The sequence below is a fragment of the Curcuma longa genome, chromosome 11, assembly GCF_044706935.1.
Source record: "Curcuma longa cultivar G26 ecotype Majalengka, Jawa Barat chromosome 11, ITB_CL_G26_1.1, whole genome shotgun sequence".
Lineage (NCBI taxonomy): Eukaryota > Viridiplantae > Streptophyta > Magnoliopsida > Zingiberales > Zingiberaceae > Curcuma > Curcuma longa.
Genome location: NC_133871.1, coordinates 19,276,749 through 19,296,672, shown reverse-complemented (window position 1 = coordinate 19,296,672; position 19,924 = coordinate 19,276,749). Strand labels below are relative to the sequence as shown.

The 19,924-nt window shown below is 42.1% G+C and overlaps 4 protein-coding genes and 1 long non-coding RNA gene across 7 annotated transcripts; 1 reads left to right on the top strand and 4 right to left on the bottom strand.

Moving 5' to 3' along the window:
* Nucleotides 1–1,411: 1,411 nt before the first annotated feature.
* On the bottom strand, nt 1,412–4,802 carry LOC141838444 (ABC transporter G family member 11-like). Of its 2 annotated transcripts, none has more exons than XM_074725921.1 (10): nt 4,254–4,802; nt 3,787–4,076; nt 3,535–3,706; nt 3,335–3,457; nt 3,113–3,241; nt 2,829–3,023; nt 2,579–2,665; nt 2,218–2,490; nt 1,990–2,097; nt 1,412–1,918 (listed from the first exon to the last, which is right to left on the bottom strand). In XM_074725921.1, the coding sequence occupies exons 1-10, from the start codon at nt 4,671–4,673 to the stop codon at nt 1,577–1,579; spliced, it is 2,139 nt and encodes a 712-aa protein (XP_074582022.1). In that variant the 5' UTR covers nt 4,674–4,802; the 3' UTR covers nt 1,412–1,576. The 2 variants fall into 2 exon arrangements, with proteins under 2 accessions (XP_074582022.1, XP_074582023.1); XM_074725922.1 differs by having other exon boundaries at nt 1,412–1,912.
* Nucleotides 4,803–7,057: 2,255 nt separating this feature from the next.
* On the bottom strand, nt 7,058–7,642 carry LOC141842416 (putative ripening-related protein 4). Its single transcript, XM_074730623.1, has one exon. It carries the CDS (start codon nt 7,640–7,642, stop codon nt 7,058–7,060), a length of 585 nt encoding a protein of 194 aa, XP_074586724.1.
* Nucleotides 7,643–11,633: 3,991 nt separating this feature from the next.
* On the bottom strand, nt 11,634–15,148 carry LOC141840833 (putative disease resistance protein RGA1). The gene has a single exon (XM_074728910.1). The coding sequence runs from the start codon at nt 15,060–15,062 to the stop codon at nt 11,733–11,735; it is 3,330 nt and encodes a 1,109-aa protein (XP_074585011.1). The 5' UTR covers nt 15,063–15,148; the 3' UTR covers nt 11,634–11,732.
* A 1,350-nt stretch (nt 15,149–16,498) lies between these two features.
* On the bottom strand, nt 16,499–17,415 carry LOC141837687 (uncharacterized). 2 transcript variants are annotated; one of them, XM_074725056.1, is made up of 2 exons: nt 16,752–17,415; nt 16,499–16,627 (listed from the first exon to the last, which is right to left on the bottom strand). In XM_074725056.1, coding segments are annotated over exons 1-2 (651 nt in total). In that variant the 5' UTR covers nt 17,402–17,415; the 3' UTR covers nt 16,499–16,626. The 2 variants fall into 2 exon arrangements, with proteins under 2 accessions (XP_074581157.1, XP_074581158.1); XM_074725057.1 differs by lacking the exon at nt 16,499–16,627 and having other exon boundaries at nt 16,751–17,415.
* A 1,006-nt stretch (nt 17,416–18,421) lies between these two features.
* Nucleotides 18,422–19,066, top strand: LOC141836889 (uncharacterized). Its single transcript, XR_012602514.1, has 2 exons — nt 18,422–18,597; nt 18,669–19,066. It is a non-coding gene; the product is annotated as an uncharacterized LOC141836889 (long non-coding RNA).
* The last annotated feature ends 858 nt before the right edge of the window (nt 19,067–19,924 follow it).

Genomic DNA, 19,924 nt, shown 5'->3' with positions numbered 1-19,924 from the left:
TGCCCAGACTATAAATGAAAGCCTGCGTGAATTGGTTGTGGAGCTGATGTTCACCTTTCATGATGCAACACTTTCATGCCAACATTTCCGTTCCCCACCATTTCTTAAACACATTTAACTTGGCAATAATGATTTGGAAGAAATGAGTGATGCTGTCGATGTTAGTTATATCCATCAAGTGGAGACAGGTACACATGCAAGCATTATATGTGGCTTTGAATTCAGAAATTATTTCTGATCATTCTTGAGACTAGCAAACGGCCATTGTGTGGGTAAATGTTGTCAATCCTTCAAGAATGGCCATTCAATGATTCTCTTTTTAATTTATGAGTATTGATTGCAAATCAATTCTTCTGAACTACTGAAACTATTGGTGCATTTAAGCTCTGTTCTAGCTGCTCCAGCTAGCCATTTTTTCTACACCTAAATAGAGTAATTGCTCTGAAGGTAATCTGTGGCACGCAGAGTGTCGATGCATTCAAATGCCTGTTATATCTGACAACTATTGTGAACTACAAAATAAAAAAGAAAGAAGAGGAGTCTATCTTGTTTCAATCAGACTTAAATTTGATAGCATCTTGCTGAAGCTTTGATTCAACCAAGCCATATAATTCTTTGTTCAGTTAGTTTGACTTTATTAGCTGATTATAACATCATCATATTTATGATTCTTAGTCATCGAACGATGATTTGGCAAGGAATTCCATGCTTTCTGAGCTGTGCCTTAGCAGTTTAACATGAAAGCATTTCTCCAACTAACCATTTTTTTAAGTTTCAGTTTCAATGGAATTTTGTTGTCTAGAAGCTCAAATCATTTCTCTGAGTCACTAGTTCACTAGTCAAGCAAATGGGTAACGGCTCTGAGGATCAACAGTTGTTTTGATTCAGATTCATAAGATTTTTAGGGGGAAAAAAGAACTTAGCAACTAGTTAAACAAAATCAAAAGGATGACACAATCAGTGAAAAAAAGAAAGTATGGTAACTAGTCCACTGAAGTAAAGGCATGCATAAATTTTTTGAGAGAGTTGTTGATGAGCAATGAATGCTTTTCAGAAAATTGGATAAACACACTGCACAAGAATTATTGCCTATAGATCTTTGACTAGCTTGAGTTTGCTCTCCTTTCCTTCCGTGTAGTCGCGATTGAAGATCAATCTAGCCATTGCAATTCTGGCATCTTACAAGTCTGTTGGGGCATATGTTAAATCTGAGTACCTGAAGCTTCAGTGCATTAACTTCCATATGGCTTCATTGATTTGATCTCCTCAAGACCATCATTTCCATCACCATTGCCAATTATGATTCCAAAAGGACACTCTCTTCTCTTTTCACTTTCTCACCTGCATCGCCTTAAATCTTCTGACATGTGTATAATTTCATTGTTTTTACTGTCTGTAAATTGTTTGGTCATCATCTTAAACCTTCTGGGCAAATATGAACTATAAAATATCATTCTTATACAAACAAACTTTTGTATGTATTCTCATGAACAAGAAGTAACACTTTGATAACTCCATCTATAGAGATCAGAAAACAAATCTCTTAATCGTATGTGATAAGCTCAGCTTTAGTTATCTAACTACTGCTGGTTGAACTGGACTCCAATTCGACGACGTAGCTCCTGAGAGACGGTATCCGAGTGGCGAGATCAGTGGAAGAACTTTGCTTCTTCTGTAACCTTCTTCTGGCAATGTATCCTCTTATCCATGGAGTCACATCCTCACTAATCTTGATCATCAAGAAGAAGAACATCCTGTAAATGACAATCATGCTGAAGAGAACAGAAAGATCAAGCCATTTAGACCGGTGGACGTTGATCTGAAAGATGTTTTCGAGTATGTATTCTCCTGGAATCTTTGGCAGGTCTGGTGTCTGGTTGTCGAATACCAGCCCTCTCAAGTCATTTTGATACTGACCCTGCAATTATGGTAAAAAATATATCAGAATGAATGAATGAATTGCATCAATTATTTGTGTATCGATCATACCTGCAATGCCCAGTAGTGGAAGCTGATATATGTCATGGGGTACCTCCAAAAGGGCTTTGGGATGTCATTAGGGAGTCTGAAGTAGCCAGAAACAAGCATGAATATTCCCTGTTTATCGATCAAAATTGTAAGACACCTCAAATATTTTCCAAGTTTCAGAATGCAGCTATTGCAGCCAATTCTGAAACATTATCAGCTAAGCTTCCGAAACAAAAGTGTTCCTTTTACCTGAATCCCTGCTCCGATGATGATTCCCATGAGAAAGTTAGGGACTACACTGGCAATGGCCATCATCAAGCTCTCCACCACTGTGACACTCGCATAGAGAGCCAACACGAAAAACAGGTAATGGGTGAAGCCGGAGTGAAGGCGTACCATGAAATAGCACAGAGTTCCCGAGACCAAGGTGATCATGATCAAGAAAGGCATTGCAGAAATGGTATTGCTGATGACAAACGCTAAGACACCGTAATGCCCATTCATCCTTTCTCTCTGAAAAACCTGCATGAGGATGAGAAAAGAGGCGATTTTGTTCAGTTTCACATGCTTTTGTTGCTACATCAACAGCTAGGTTGGATTTTGAATACACCTTCATATCCTCCACGAAGGAGGGGAATCCGCCAATGGACATGAATGTGACGAAGCCGAAGACAAACGAAGCGCATGCCCCTCGAGCCTGTTGTGCGACAAGATATTAAAGAACATCAATCCCTTCCTTTCATTAACAGTAAAACAAAAATTGTAAAGCTTAGTGTTGAAATGTCAAGCTCAAAGTTTTGCTGTACAGAATTGTGGGAAAGATGTAAATGTGTTCTAGTGAAGGGATCAAAAGAGAGTACCAATATCGAGGTGTATCCGGTTCCAACATTCAAGTAGATGGTCCCAATGCAGATGGTCACAACAATGTAGATGAGCAGTCTTAGCCAGTAATAACCAAAATCTCTGGACATGTTCACGAAAGATCGTTTCGTCAAGGTGAACGCTTGCATCAAGAAGCTTGCTTGGCTGCCTCCGGAATCCAACACCGTTCCTTTCTGCGACAGTCGCTGCGCGTTAGTAATTTTTGTCGTGGGACGAAAAATTTATTACAAGTTTCTTTCAATGTGAAATGGCTTGCACATACAACTCTTGAAATTTCATCCACTTTCTCCCTCGCGGAGTAGTAATGCTGGGAGTGACTGTAAAACTCGATCATCGTTCTGATCGCTTCGGACGTTGTCATTCTTTCGAGCGGATCGTCGCTCCTTTCCAGCTGAACAATTGCAGCACAAACGTAATTAATGAGTTTGCTTTCCCTGTGGAAATTTGGAAGCAAGAAAGAATTTTGGTGGCCGGTGAAGCATACTCTTGTCTTTAGAGATCCTTTTAGAGTGGCTTTCACTTTGTCGAAATCTGAGTTTATGCACCTTAAGAAATGGTCCGACGGATTCCTCAAAGGCGGGCAAGGAAACCCAGCTTGAGCAAAGAACTACCATGTAAAGTAGATGGAGGTTAATCAAACATGTGCGCTGTCCTGTTGAAGATGTGCAGAGAATCTAGCTGTACCTCACAAGCGTCTGAAGTCTGGCCAAAGTACACAGTTTTGCCGCCGGAGAGCAAATAGAGGCGATCGAACAGCTCGAAGACCTCGCTGCTGGGCTGGTGAATCGAAGCAATCACAGTCCTGCCGTCTCTCGACAAACCTCGCAATGTTTGGGTGACGAAGAAGGCGGAAGCGCTGCAAATTAGTAGATGAAGTTTATGATCACAAATCTGTGATGAAGCTGATAACCACCATGATAGAGCTTTATCTGTTACCTGTCGAGACCACTGGTGGGTTCGTCGAGGAAGAGCAACCTCGGCCTCATGAGGATTTCGAGGCCGATGCTGACCCTCCTCTTCTCGCCGCCGCTGATCCCCCGGAGATGCCAATTGCCGATCACTGTGTCTGCGCAATCCTGGAGGCCCATCTCCATGATGGTGCCTTCCACCAGAGCTCGCTTCTCCTCCTTCGGCATCTTGTCCGGCAGCCGGAGGCGGGCGGAGTAGGAGATCATCTCCCTCACCGTCAAAGTTCCGATCAAGGTGTCATCTTGCGTCACATATGCCTGTAATGGGAAAGTGTTAATTGCTCCGAATGGTTTTAGTTCTTCATAGAAAGTTCGCGTCGTTATCTTTTGGATCTTTGCAGAAAAAATTGAAACGGAGCAATCAACGTTACTTGTTTGAATAAAAAAGAGAATGGATTAAATTGGAGGTCGATCGTGCTGTTGATTTCAACGTACAGCGGTCCCGAAGGAGAGCTTGGCCTTGCGGCCGTTGAGGAGGATGGCGCCTGAGAGGAAGGCGTTGGCGGCGAGGCGGCCGGCGAGGGCGTCGAGCAGCGTCGACTTTCCGGACCCCGAGGGGCCCATGAGCGCCGTCAGCGCCCCTGGCTCAGCGAAGCCAGTGAGCCCCTCCAACACCCGGTGCGTCTCGCCCCCGGCGACCGTCACCGTCACCGTCAGGTCCTTCCACGTCAGCCTCGCCGACACGTCGTCGATCAGCTCCACGTTCGTCTTCTCCTTCCACAGCGTCTCGCTCAGCGGGCTCAGCCCCCGGCCGACCACCAGCCCGTTCCCCGCCGGCTTATTTGCCTCGATCTCCATCATCACCTCTGTTGCCGCCTTCATCTCTCGATCCCTCGAACCTGTTCTTGCACTCATAAACTAGTCGGCGTGCCGGAAAACGTGTGACTTCGAGATCAAAATGGCGTGCCCAGCCAAACCATCACGAGGAGCGATGGCCAAACGGAGTAGGTATAAATAACGTGACAGATGATCAGGAGAGCAAACGATGATGGAATAGAATAGGCATGAGCAAGTCACAACGATTTGGCTGCTGTTATTCTACGGATTGTTGCATGGGTCGTGGATGCATTCATTAATTGTGACAGATGGTTGTTGTGGTGCAATTAATAGAGCGGCAAGCTCAAATCTCCTCCTCACTGTTCATCCACAGAACTGGACAATATAATTAGCTAGTAGTTGGAACGAAAGCTTACATTGAATTCTGAAATCTAAACATGAAGGAGAATTGTTCTTATTATTCTATTAAGAATATTCTTAATCTCAGTAGGAGTATGTCTTTATCTTGGGAAATTAACTGCAAACTTTAATTTATCAGACTCTCCAACCGATCGACGACCATTGCATTTTCTTCTTCTTCTTTATTAATAATAATGAGAATGTGAACGAGTTACACCGGAAATGCTTGCATTAAGTTCTCTGAATTGACCATTGGTTTGCATGTGTTCCAGCTTATTAATTACTATCTTCTCTGAAACGTTAAACTGTACAAGTGGTTTCTTCTTCTTAAATTTGTTGTCTAAATTAAACAACGTAACCAGTGGATGATACGGCGAGAAGGTGCATGGTGGCTCTGTCCGCAGGGTGGTACGCCGGCGGTGTGGAATTAAGGCGTCGGAGCTCCCTGATTCCGTTGGATATACCGCCGGCCGGGCATCACCGGACGGATGATCGATCAATTTAATTATATACAGGAAGAAACAAAATTTAAAAAAAAAGTATATACGTACTACTGCTTTAATTTCTCCTATATACGGCAAGCATTAACTCGTTATTTCATTAGATCGTATGTTTCGACGTCTTCAGTTCTGTCAGTTATTTCAGAGCACATGCGTCCTGATATTTGTAACAGAAATTTAATTACCATATAAAAGGACTCCCATGGGTTCGGAGAAAGGATCCATTGTACGCAGTTTTACCTTGTCTTTGGCAAAAGGCTGTTTCCAGGATTTGAACCCGTGACCATGGCAACAACCTTACCGTTGCGCCAAGACTCCCCTTCAAATTTAATTACCATATGGTAAAACATATTCTACATTTGTTTGTCTTTGATAAATTATTGAAGGAAAGCTCGACGCGTCCAGCACAGTTTGCATGAAACATCATGAGTTAGCAAAAGCCACCTACAATTTAACTAAATTACTCTTACTAAAGAACTATATTAGATCAACCAACAACTAGCTAGTTGGTAAAGTGTTATGGGTGTTATGACCCGGACCTTAAACATTAGTCTTAGTCTCAGGTCGGGACACGTCAGATACAAGGAGAGAGACTTGACCGTCAAGATTGAGTTGACCCTATATCCGAGTTCACTGGACCCCACCCATTCCGACTTACTCAGCTCACTCGGATCCCTATTTGGCCACTCGTTCATTTACTTGGTCACTCACCTATATCTATTCGGACTTTGCCGACCACATATGATTTGCTTAACTCTTAATTCAGCTTTTTTGTCCTGTCCGAACCAAAGGTGCTGAGAGTAAGAATCCTATTTTCGACTCACCAAGCATGTTACTCCTATTCGTACCGATTCTAGCCTTTCTCTCTCGCTGAGTCAAATCTCTCAGTCGATCACATCGCCACCATCAAGAAATGACAAATCTGTCCCTCTTATCATGTCGACTTCATGCTATTATAACAATGAGGGGATATTTCCACATTACGTCGTATTTTTCACATACTTTGTAATGATCTCGACAAGATGTTTTTCACACTGACAAGACATCTCATCTGACAAGATCTACAGATATTACATCTCCTTTGATAAAATATCGCTGTGCAGATATTCTCTCTTTAATTAAAGACAGACCGATATAATTCTCTTCCCTTTCCGTCTATATAACCTCGTCCATGCATAGGTATGCAATCCCAAAAATCTTCAACCCGCTTGCAAGTTTCTTCTTCTTCTTTCTCCGATGACTGACTTGAACATTAGAGTGGTCGATCGAGCCAGAGACACCCTTGTCCTTTCTCTCACTGTGTTGATGCTTGCAGACCCCGGAGCTCACCATATTCTTCTTCCTCACAACATCAATATCGGTGTTGTGTGGCTAGTGACGCGTACTCAACGGAAACATAAAGAGAGCTAAGAGTGATTGTAGAGAAATGTAATGTACAGATCTAAATTAATTAAGACGTCATTGAACCAGATATAAGATCAATTTATTTTATCATGTGGCGAGCTCCACAGGGCTATTACATCAAGAAGCACTCAATGATCGATCGATCGGCCATATAATGTATCAAGCATCAGACCAGGTGACGGCAGTGTACCCGACGGAATCCGGGATCCCCAACGCCTTCCACACCGCCGGCGAGGCGTCGACGATGTCGTTAGGACACGGAGGCTGGAAATCATGCTCCTGGTCGCACCCGTTCATCGAGTCGCACTCGTCCACCACCTTCGCCTTCACCGACCTCCCGTTGGCCCTCACCACGATCGTCTTCCCGCAGCGGCTCCCACCGGCGTACCACCCAGTGGACAGAGCCACCACCTTCGTGTGGTCGGGGTGGTACTTACCGTCGCATTCCGACGGGCCGCCGCCGTCTCCGCCCTTGGCGAAGCTGTTCACGGTAAGGTGACCGCGCGTGCCGCCGGGGACGACCCGGGGCGAGCACTCGAACCGAGGGTAGCTCTTGCCGGCGACGCAGCACTCGGAGTCGTGCTCCCGGTTGCACTTGCCGGCCTTGCCGTGCAGGCGGCCGCTGGGATGGCAGGCGCCGAGCAGCTGCCGGTGGGAGTACTGCGCGCTCGCCGGCTCGATCGCCAGCGCCAGAATTGCCAACACAATGAGCAAACACAGTGAGATGGAACTGGCCATTGCCATTTCTTCTCTCTGTCTCTTTTCTTATATTCTGGATGGATTCTGTGCTCAGTGGTTTGACACTTAAATAGGAAGAGGATGTTCTTGGAATTCATCGCGCATGATTTATAAAATGGAAGAAAACTCCTCACTAAGATTGAGTTTCGACTATAGAATCTGAATCCCAACTGTCGACTGTATCGGCGAGTAATAAATAACAGAATGGTGACAAGATTATATTTACTATGCCCGCATTTACCTCTGATCCAAACAATGTATCCATGCTTGTATTTTTCTTCTGTTTTATATCAGATGTACTATGCGTTTTTGTGTATTTAAATATCTTTTAGCACCGATGTGATTTATGAATCTTTGAACATTCCGCATCTTTAGCTAGATCTAACTAAATCCAATGAGAATACTGAATTAAATTCGAACTAAATCTAATGGATATACACGGATCGGAGATAATAAATTTTATTGGTTTAAATGGAGATTGATTTGATCGATTTAAAATAATTAGGAATTAAGATATTTTTTAAAAAATAAATAATTTAGAGTGTAGTGGAGGCTGGATTTTGGAATGAGAAATATTATATGGTAGCTAGAACAAGAGGATCTATCTCGTGTTATTATATTATTAGGTTTCATTTTAAATATTTGAGTTAATTACTTTTGTATTATACTTGTAATATTAGTTTGAGTGGAACAAGGTGGTGCGTCTACGTTCCAAACTTTTGTTATATATCTATCTTTGACTGTTTATATATTATATTTTTTTGTGCATAATAAATAGATAAATTAGATTATATATATTTGTATAATTATTTTTAAAAAGAAAATTAAAATAATATTATAAAGAGTGAAATGGATTAAAATAATGAAAATTTTCTATTCACATGTGTATTATATTTGTACGGAGATTAAGATTGAAAAGATTATTTTAAAAGTTAAAATGAATATTTTAAATTACTCTTGAGTTGTTATCAATCTTTATCTTTAGATTTGTTTAAGATCCCGTAATGTTGATACTCTATACTGTTGACACTTACAGACCTTATTAAAGATATTTAAATAAATTAACATGATACATATAAAAATATAAACTTGTGTCGACCATCCAGACTAATCGATAAAATACAAATTCAGAATTGAATATTATGATAAATGAAAGAAATAAAATCTTATAAGTGAAAACTCTAAGTCTATACTTATACACATGAGTTGTAGTGGCATGAGTAGCTCATGCATGGTTAGTATTTATTTACACGATAATATTTTTTTATTATAATGCATCAATGAGGATTTTTAATTCGTATGTTCAATGATGTATGATATTATTACACTTTAAGAATATTAATTTCAGTAATTCATTTTTTAATAGATTTTTGACCATTGATATATATATATATATATACAGTTTTGCTATTATGGGCGACAGTTTCCTGCGCGACCCGTGAGCGCCTCCATCCGAGCCGTCCGTCCGTCCGATCGCCCGATCCCAGCCGTCCGATTGCACAGTATTTCTCCTCGGACCTTCGCCGCTTCCCGCCGCCCGTTCATCGCCGTCCGACCACCGCCGGCCGCCGGACCGGGCCCGTTGGAACCGCAACTCGCAGGCGGTCCGGCGGTGGGCGGAGTCCGACCCCGATTCAGCCGGAATCCGGCCGAATTCCGGCCGAAATCGGCCGCCGGTGTCTGGTGCCGATTTCGGTCGGAATCCGATCGGATTCCGGCCGAAATCGGTCGGAATCCGATCGGATTCCGGCCGAAATCGCCGCCAGGCACTGTTGCCTTGTTTCGGCCGGAATTCCGGCCGGATTCCGGCCCAATCCGGCCGGAATCTGATGCCGGTGTGTGCGCCGTCGAGTTGTGCTTCCAATGAGTCCGGGATGGCGGCCGGCGGTAATCGGACGGCGATGAACGGCCGCCGGAAACGCGCGGGGGTCGGGGGGCGCTCACGGGGTCGCGCACAGTGCGTCGCCCAGAATAGCAATATTCTATATATATATATATTTGTTACTTAGATAGTAAGAATTGAATAGATAAGAATTCGAATTCCCATATTGTTGAAACTTTATTATTATCTAAAATATTTGATCAATCTTGATCTGTTAAGAATCTTATCTTGTGTTATGATCATTCATGACATGTTAAGACTTTCTCATTGTCAAGTATTCAATCAAACAATGACTAACTGACTTCATCTTTGTTAACTCTCTGTTGGATTTCAAACCGTCAAAATATCTGATCAATCGTGATTTACTTGAATCTGATGTTGCTTGACATATTTGATGCAAATATTAAAATTAAATTTAAATTAACTCAAACTTGATCAAAACCTTGATCAGAGATTGATTGTGCCAATGTACTTTCGTGACAAGTACTTTCTGTGAGCCATAATCTAGATTGCTTGCCCATTCTAACTCTGTGTCAAGGTACCTTTTGTCGTTGAGTTCGGCTTTTTTTGCTTCTTCTTTGGCCTTAACATTCTCAAGATATGTAATTCGGAGCATGCCATGGAGTTGTCTTAAGCCATTTAGCTCTCCAACCTTGTACCCATCAACCGTTAACACTCCAAATAAAGGCAATTGTATTGCTGAAGAGAAGTTAGCTAGCTTCCCTATCTTGATCTCTATACCCACAATAAGCTCTTCTTTTGCATCAATTTTTCGCAGGTTTATCAGCCTGGTCATGCTTTGTGGGAGGTTCTCTATCTTATAGCACCAAATGAGTATCACAATCGAGAAAAAAAATGGTCGGTGGATGGTTGATTTTTTGATTAAGAGGTGGTGTGGAGTAGGATACAGTTATCTGTTATGATCCTTAATGTGAAAGGTTTGGGATGGACTCTCACATATGCAAGTTCCATAGTTTCCAACTAACTGGAACTAACGTTTAGGAGTCTCTAGGTGTAGCCTTTCTAGGATGCACACACAAAAAACTGGAACTAGGCCTAAGGTGTTGGTCCTAAGAGCTAAAAGATCACACACAAAAAACTCATTGGGAGAATGTAGAAAAAAATAGTCTTATAATTAAAAAATAATCCCAATCAAAAGGAAAATATCGAGACCGAAATACTGGGAGTTTGCTAGAGTAAGAAAACAAATGAACAAAGCAAGACATAATGTAAATTTGGAAAAAACATTCAATGGGGTGTTAGTTTGAGGTCGCCTTTGATGATGAATAAGCAAACTATATTTAATCATGGAGCTTAGATGATTGAAAGAGATCAAGTATTCATGGTTCGAATATCAACTACGACATACTGCAGTGTATTTTTCTCTAATAATATGAAAAATTTGAGGACCACTAGATGAGGAGCCGTTCACACTACTTTCGGATTTATTCGATGGACAAACGAAGAAAGGAACTTAAATTCGAAATATTTACAAGGTAGAGCACAACTAATGTGAATAATGGATGATCTAAGAAAATAAAGTTGATATAACCATGAGGTGACACGTCCACACATGAGAGTTGTTGCAATATACAATGAGTACTCACTCATAGGACATATTAAAGGAGGCCAAAACCAATCATTTGGGGATTTTAAAAGAAGTATATATAGGTTAGAAAACTCCGGCTCAACATCCTCTAATTCTACTTATCACACTTTAAATCTTTTTCTCCACTTGAGTACCTGACAAAAAAAAAGGTCACCCTAACTCAGTTAGCACCCATCTTACTTATATCTTTCTTCCTTGTATCCCAGGAAAGTTCAAATCCATTGAAACCCTAGGCAACTAGGACAAGTAGAACCTCCCTATTGACTATTTCCACAATCTTAGCTGAACTAAATGCAATTTGGGTGAATCATAGCTCAATCAAAATTCTTCCTTAATTGGGTTTTTTTAGTTCTATTTCTGAATCAAGGTACCTTAAGCTAGCTTGTAGAGATAAATAGGCTTCTATAAAATACAAACTAGTTTAGCCAAATTCTAACACCTCTATTTGTATTGGAACTGAACTACTGTAGAGCTATTATTGCTCAAAACTCCAATCAAGAGCCCATCCGAATTTAGTTGATTTCTAACTGAACTGTTGTATCAAAAATAATATTAAACATTGACAGTCACAATAACCAACGGTTCTAAAAATTTAGCAATCTAACTTACCGTGTTAACAGAATTCCAACAATCTTCTGTTCATTGTGCTTATCCACCATCTTCTTCAGCATCAGATGACAACCCGTGCAATTAATATATTTCAGGGATGCAGGTACTCCCTTCTCCGGCAGCGACTGGATTTGTGGACAATTATTTATAGTTAAGTTCTCTAAGGAGAGAATGGAATGCATCTCTGTGGGTAAAGATTGCAGTTTCTCACAATGGTCGAATCTCAGAGAATCTAGAGCCACCATGCTTAGCAGCAACTCATGTTCATTTCCGGCGAACATGGAGACCTGAGAAGAGTATGAGATTACAAGAGATTTGATGGTCGGTAGTGTATTCCTCAAGGGCAATAGTTTGAGCAGTGCAGTGCTATTGATCTCCAATTCATATAATGACAACAAGTTCTCCCCTCTGAGGACAAGCTTGGGAATTGGGAATGCAGGAATTGGGAATGCAGCATGAGCAAGGGAATTCTGAACTCCCAACTCATTTTGCTTCAACTCAACACAGTAAGTAACAATCAGGTTTCCCAGCTCTGTCATCTGAGCGGCCTCACTTGGAAGATCAGATAATAAGCTCGGACAATAGCCTACTGTTAAATCAGTGAGTGAGATGAGATTGTCTATGCGACCTGCCAACAATTTTTCAAGATCCCCACAATTCGACAGCCATAATTCCTTGATCGAGGATGGTAGAGGGAGGTTTCTATCCTCATCTTGCATCAGGCGGAGTTTGGGACAATTCCATATTGACATCTTCTCTAGCAAGGTGAACTTTTTAAACGCCTTGAGAGGCAATTGCGTGAGTTCCTGGCATCTGTGTATCTTGAGGAAAGTAAGACTAGGTAGACTGTGTGAGACTAGCAGCTGTAGATCTTTTAGATATGGGCAGTCTACAATCTCCAAGAGTTCAAGAGATGCAATCATACTACTGCTGCCATTTTGATCATGTAGTCCTTGCCAAAACGCTAGAGGGTCTACCAACCCAACTTGCCATAAGTCTAGTTTTACTAATGAAGTAGCAAGTGGTGGCAACCTCATAAGCTTGGGACAATTGTAAAGAGTAAGTTCACGCAAGAAGGGAAAGAATTCCTTTCCGTCAACCCAAGAGAACTCTTTCATGGCTAGCATATCTTCTAACTTGAGCTTCTTCAAATTGGAAAGAATTTCTGTCTTCATCCAACTGGGTGATCTGATACCACCGTGCCCTTTGATTGTTAAGTTCTTCAGCGAGCCGTGGGGTTGGAGACCATTGAGTACCTCCATGGCAAGTTCATTCTCTAAGCTACAATCTTGATTGTTTGCCCATTCTAACTCTAAGGCATCAAGGTACCTTTTGTTGTTGAGTTCCGCTTTTTTGGCTTCTTCTTTGGTCTTAACATTCTCAAGGTTTGTAATTCGGAGCATGCCATGGAGCTGCCTTAAGCCATTTAGCTCTCCAACCTTGTACCCATCAACCGTTAACACTTCAAATAAAGGCAATTGCTGAAGAGAAGTTAACTTCCCTATCATCTCTATACCTGCAATAAGCTCATCTTTTGCATCAATTTTTCGCAGATTGATCAGCCTGCTCATGCCTTGTGGGAGGTTCTCTATGTTATAGCACCAAGTGAGTATCAGTGTTTGCAGATTGTACAGGCCGCACAACGACTCAGGCAACCTCTGAATATCTGAATTGTTGGAAATGTCAAGATAGCGGAGGTGTATCAAGTTACCAACACTCTCAGGCAGCTCTTGTAAGCCACATCCCTCCAAATTCAACACGCGAATGCTTTTCAGTCTCTGAAACAACTCATCGGGCTTCAAGAAAGTCAAGAAACTATATCTCCTAGGCAAAATTAGGGTTCGCAGCTTGTTAAAACCTAGGAACTTCAATAGATTTCCTGTTTTGACATCTTCCTTGAACATGGATAAATGGCGCACTGTGCTAGAGATCGTTTCTACCTTGTCCTCCACCCTGTAAGTATGCCCAATGGAAACCAACTGTGCTAGATCATGTATGAGATCATGCATCACATAGTAATTTTCATCTTCTAGTTTTTGGAAGAGCAATCTGTGGACTAACTCGCAGAAATAGCTATTTCCTACATCTTCAATCTGCTTATTTCCTCGGGCTAGCACAAAGCCCTCGGCCATCCACAGTTGGATTAAGGTAAGGTCAGAAAACTCGTAACCTTTGGGAAATAAAGAACAGAAAGCAAAACACTGCTTGAGACTTCCAGAAAGACATTGATAGCTCAACCGTAGAATTGGCAGAATGCCATTTTCATCTTGCTCTAATTCCCACACTTCACTTTGCATTATGGTTCTCCAATGTTGTTCTGTTGCATCTGATCGCAACAAGCTTCCTAATGTTTTTGCTGCTAGCGGCGACCCTCTCAACTTGCTGGCAATCTCTTTGCCCATGAGAATGAGTTGTGAGTTCTCCTGCGGATTTAAAGAACCAAATGCACATTTCTTGAACAATTCCCAGTAAGCAGCCTCCTCTAGACCATCAACAAAAGTTGCTTTCGCCATGCCAACTGTGGCTGCAACGTTCATGCTTCGAGTTGTCACAATAACCTTGCTTTCAGGTGCTCCAAACTTCAGTGGTCCCAATAGTTTTCCCCATTCCTCCGTATTATCATCCCACACATCATCGAGAACAAGCAGGAACCTCTGTGATGCGATTTTCTCCTTGAGGATCTTTTGAAGACTGTCCAATTTCATCTGATCTGATTGCTCCCTCTTGGTCACGGCCTCTATTATCTCTTTCGTCAGTGTTTTCGCATTGAAATTGCCAGAGACACAGACCCAGATCTTGAGCTGAAAATAGTGTTGGAGTTTGTCATCGTTGTACACAAACTGAGCTAGAGTAGTTTTGCCAATCCCTCCAATTCCAACAAGAGGAATGATGGAGAAGCCATTGTTGTCGCGGACAGAGGATGCAGATTCCTCCGCCGAGCCCAGCAACATTTGGATTATTTTCTCCCTGTCTTCGTCGCGGCCAAACACTCGTTCCGGCAAGAAAGAGCTTGTTTCTCTTGACCTCAACCGCGTGCCGGTATCTTTCCTTCCGTCGTCTAGCTTCATGATCTTGTCCATATCATCAGCAACATCTTGCAACTTGGCCTGAACACGGCTGAGTCTTGCGCCTGCATCGTTGAACAGATGGGTGGTAGTATTGATAGCTCTTGAAAAGAAGTGACTCGCCTGATCTCCTCCTTCGCCCTCGATCTTTTCCTTCAGGTCTTGGTAGGCAAATTCATCGAGCAAGTCTTCGGCGTCATAAGCTGCGTCTTTGAGCTCTTTCATCATTTCCGCTACGATCGGGTCCTCGTCGGGCCTCATGTCAGCCTTGTTGAGGATGGCATGAGTGCGCAGCAGAGATCCTCGCAGCTTCTTCAACTCCCCCTCGAGACCACGGCGACTTGCCACTTTCCAGATTGAGCTGTCGCTGGCCTTCTGCAGCAACACCTGAATGAACCCCTGCACGAACCATCCTCCGACTGTTAACGCCGTCGCCATTGGGTTCAAGAGAAGAAGAGCAGCAGAAGCTGCAGTCCGAGAATGCAGTAAGGAGGCTCAATGAAGGCCAATCATGGCCATTTAGACGCTCATGGCGTGTGACTTCTTCGAAGTTTCCTTCCATGGCGAGTGGGCTCATCAATTATTGATGACGTCGTTCTCACGATGATCAGAGTGGACTTCTCTAAGCTGGGATTTGGGAATCTGCTTAATCAATCCATTGACAATCGAGCACACTTTAATGCTCTGTTTACGCTTTAACCTTGATAAAGAAGAAAAAAAAGGAATCAATGGCGAAAAGATAAAAAAGGAAGAGGAAAGAGAGACAAGAATACAAAAAAGAGGACTAGAGGACAAACAGATAAACACGAACGCACCTGACCATGAAAGTTCAGATCTCGCTGCTACACTGTGGCTCCGGAGGCTATAGGCAGAATGCATCCGACGGATGCTGGTGTTCATGCGCAGACTTGGCTTCCTGATCATGCTCTCGGACTAGAGGACTTCTCGCCACTGCACGCTGCTCGCCGGATAAGATGGCGCTCACACTCCGCGAGGTAGAAGCAAGAGCCGGAGCGAAGCATCGTACGCTAACTAACTCGAGGAGCGACCGAGAAACGTCTCACGGCGCTGCTCGCAGCAATTGCAGAGGAAGCCGGAGCTCACCGGGCGCCGAAACCGGAGAAACTGCGGCGTCGGTGGGGTTAGGGCAAACCCTCGCTTATTTGGAAATTTGAACCGACAATTGAACCGGTTCGGTTCGGTGCGGTGCACATTGGATTCGCCCAAGAATCCAAGATATTCTCAATTTAGATTCGATTCGCATCCAGTTTAAGCCCGATGTGAAAAATCGAGCCGACTCGAATTGAGCAAAATTTGTAACCGGTTCAACCATAAATCTACCAATTTAGCTCTAATTAACCATGAAGATAAACAATTACAATTACTACTTATTTAATTTAAATTAGCTCGATTGAAGGAGAAGGTGAATGAATCCCTTCTTTAATTTTTAAAGAAGAATATCCGGAGTGATGTCATGGCTTATTGTAGGAACGACGTCAGCTAATTGTATCAATCGTGGCTTACAGTTCGTTCCCATATTGGCTCTCCATCGAGTTGACTGACGAGTCAAGTTCAAAGTTTAGTTTCTTAATTGCATTCCTATTATATATATTCTTTGAATAATACCATTTACTCTTTTTTTTATTTACATTGTAGTGAATATATATATCACAGGCATCTCATTCTCTATTCCATAGCTTACACATGCATGCTTTTAGATTCATATACAGTTCAGGCACAATGGAAACAGCAGATTAAAGCCTCTTATGCAACTCCAGTAACAGAGAAAGCTCCATGTGAATGAATTTACAGGACACTGAAGATGCCTGCAAAATGGAGAGAGCAGTTAAATCGTCGCTACTATTTGTATATAATAAACATGAATGATTTGAAATGATACGAAGAAGAAGAAGAAGAAACAAATTAATGGAAGATTTGATTAATTATTACTAGGAAGATTGCTGCAGCAGCCGCTCGAAGAACTGGCGTTTCTCCGACTCCTGCCGCTGCACCCTCAAGTGATCGTAGTGCTTCTTGATCAGCATCTCGGACTGGTCGTAGAGCACGTCTCGACGTCGCACCTCCCCTCTCTCCTGTCGCTGCGGCGCTGGAGCAGGCGCCGGCGCCGCCTTCTTCTTCGACGACGCAAAATCCTTCTTGACGGCCGCCGCTAACTTCCTCAACTCCCTCGAGTCGGCCACCGGCGCCCTCTCGATCTGCTTCCTGGGCCTCCGGTTCCTCTCCGTGATCGACTTCCACGTGGCTTCCATGGAGCTCCCGGTTTCCACGGCCGGCGGTGGGGGGCGTTCCGGTTCCGGCGCCGGATGGTGGTGGTGGTGGGAGGCGGAGGGCTCGTAGAGAGAGTCGCACCAGCTCTCTACGGGATTCTGGACGGAGACGACGTGCTTGGTAAGGTTGTAGAAGACGCAAATGGTGAGGAGGATGAGCTGAGAGATGAGCCAGAGGTGGAAGTAGGAGAGGCGGTCCAAGTCGAGGGTGACCACCTTGAGGGAGAGGACGATGGCGGCGCAGACGACGAAGAAGGTGACATAGGCGGCGAAAGAGGCTTCCTCTGTTCCCGTTTCCTTGGAGTCCGGCATGCTGATGGACCAAGAGAGCTGAGAGCAGTGGCGACGGAAAGAAACAAGGGCGTGGCTTTTTGTAGACACAATGTGGGACATTTATTATATTAAATTAATAATTTTGGAGACGTAGAAAAAAATGATTGTTAAAATATTTATATTGAACCGAAACCAATCATTTTCCCATTTTTAATGCAAATCACTTTACCTTGTCGAGAAGGTAGTTGAAACAGTCAAATTAACTGACAGTGCCAATAGACTGACAGCTTAAATATAATTCAGTATATCTATATCTTTCATTTCTTTAAATTAAAAAATAATAATAATAACAAAATTTTCAAGTTAATTGGTTGCTAGGTAAGCAGTATGGCATCATGCCTACTGCTCATGCTCTTGATCTCGCCAATAACTCTGTAGCAGTTGGACACACTTGCTATTTATTTAGAATGAAGTCAAAGTCTCTCTCTATAAACAAATAGCAGGAGGCAACTTGATCAATCAACACTGCTGGAATCAGCAAGTAGAAATCTAATTGCACTTCAAGGTGTATCTGATGAGGTAGGCATTGAACAACTAATCACAGGCACCAACTATGCTTATATTATCCACTTTTTTTTATTCAACAAGCATGTTCTAATCCAAATCACTACTAAATTATCGAAAGCAGCAACCTAAAGATAGAGACAGTGCATCCTGGCACACAATATTTAGGGGGAGTGAATCATTTCTGATAAACTAATAAGCGTGATTGGCAATAGTGCTGCTTCTTTTAAGTCTGGATCAAAAAAAAACCATATGCATTGATTAACCCTGTCATTTGTAGTCTACGCCATCTTTTATTTGTTTGTTTGGTACAATAAGACAAGATGAATGGATATCTTAAATTATGCCCTTGTTGCTATCCGTTCTTCAACAAAGCACTGGCACTCACCATTTATTAACTTTCTCAAAAGCGGCTGTAAGATACTTATGCTTTGGGGGGCTTGCAACTTTCCCTTTACCAATTAAATAAAACTCTGGACAAAATAAAGACAACTGATGAGCTGAACGCCACTGCCCTATCCTCTCCTATCCTATACTTGAACTGTGAGAGGCTCAAAGTCTTCCACATCCATCAAAATTTGAACTTGTGGAAAGGAGAGATACATGGAAGCACCATCGTCCCAGGTGATGGCCAGGAAAGACGATCCACAGGATCAAATCATCAACGCAGGGCAAGAATACTGCACGCTTTGCTAAGTCTTTTGTAGGTAAATCAATCTCATGTTGTCTCTTTTTGATGCAGATGTTCTTGCTGCTTTGAGTCTATCAGCAGCTGCTTCGATTACATCTGTTACTGCCTCTGTGACTGCTAGGCATTTTTTTGGTCTTTGAACGCTTGATCAAGAACGAGGAGAAGCTGCTAAGTAGCAGAAACACAAAGGAAGGTCTGAAATAATGTGAAGCTCACAGATTCTTCCCAAGTCTCTGCTATTTCTAAATACTGAGAGCATGATAAGGAGGTTGAAGTGTTCATCTTGTTGAAAGAACCAAGTGAGGGTTGTAGTTCACAAGGCTTGTTCAGTTCCTGTATTTGCGTTTCTCCTTTTTGGATTATATATTTCTCAGCTGCAAATATTAAAGAGCCTGTTAAAAGGATTGGCATGAGTGCTTTCATGTTCATGGATGAATTTGTTTTGTTTTCAGGTTGGCTAAGAAAGAACAGGTTGGATCATGTGAGCGATTTACCAAAAGATTCTCCTGTGCTTTTTCAGAATGATTCAATTTTGTTCATCAAAATATATTTCTCATCTTCTATTGCCTTCTATCTTGAAATTCCCTTTCAATTCACTTTTAACTCAAATATACAACCAAGGAAAGCTTGCGTCCTAATGATACTGACATAACTCATTTTTTGTCCAAAAGCGACTTGCAAACATAAATAAAAAAAAAAGTGGCATAGCAATGATAAGAGATGAAATAAATTTCCTAAGTAATGAGAATTTAAATCTCATCCAAACATTATACTGGACTATCCATCAAGATCCATCTGTGACCAAAATAATAATAATAATAATAAAATAATAAGTAAACAAAATTTTGAACCAATTTACCCCTCCAGTTTTCATTTTATTAACAAATCTCTTCGTCCAATCAGTTAAGCGATACAGCCAAGTTAGACAGTCCAAGCAAGTTGAGTGGTCTAAGTGGATTGGATGGGTTAAGCAAGCAGTTTATCCAATTGACTAATATTGATGAATCAGCTAATCCACCAAGATTGTTCGATCATCAAGAAAGAATTTTTTATATGTATAAATTTCTAGCAAATAAATAAACGAAGCCTTTGTAACTCAATTTTCTGGGAGTCTTTCAATTAGCCGTGATTCCCTTGTTAACAAAAACAGAAATATACAGCTTCTTGTGTCCAAGTGTTGCAGATGTCGTCAAGGGAGTCATATGTTGGCAAATTAGATCAGAATCTTCAAACATAAATAGCTCCAAACCTTTTGAAGGTGCAAAATGTCGGGGTACATTGGAAAAAGACACTGATCTCTCAAAATG

Bases quoted from the DNA above. Each gene is read 5' to 3' on its own strand.
- LOC141838444 (XM_074725921.1), bottom strand. From the start codon at position 4,673: ATGAGTGCAAGAACAGGTTCGAGGGATCGAGAGATGAAGGCGGCAACA. The intron at 4,077-4,253 runs GTACGTTGAAAT...TTCCCATTACAG, and splicing joins AGCTCTCCTTCGGGACCGCT to GCATATGTGACGCAAGATGA. The intron at 2,098-2,217 runs GTAAAAGGAACA...ATCGATAAACAG, and splicing joins TCATCGGAGCAGGGATTCAG to GGAATATTCATGCTTGTTTC.
- LOC141842416 (XM_074730623.1), bottom strand. From the start codon at position 7,642: ATGGCAATGGCCAGTTCCATCTCACTGTGTTTGCTCATTGTGTTGGCA.
- LOC141840833 (XM_074728910.1), bottom strand. From the start codon at position 15,062: ATGAGGCCCGACGAGGACCCGATCGTAGCGGAAATGATGAAAGAGCTC.
- LOC141837687 (XM_074725056.1), bottom strand. From the start codon at position 17,401: ATGCCGGACTCCAAGGAAACGGGAACAGAGGAAGCCTCTTTCGCCGCC.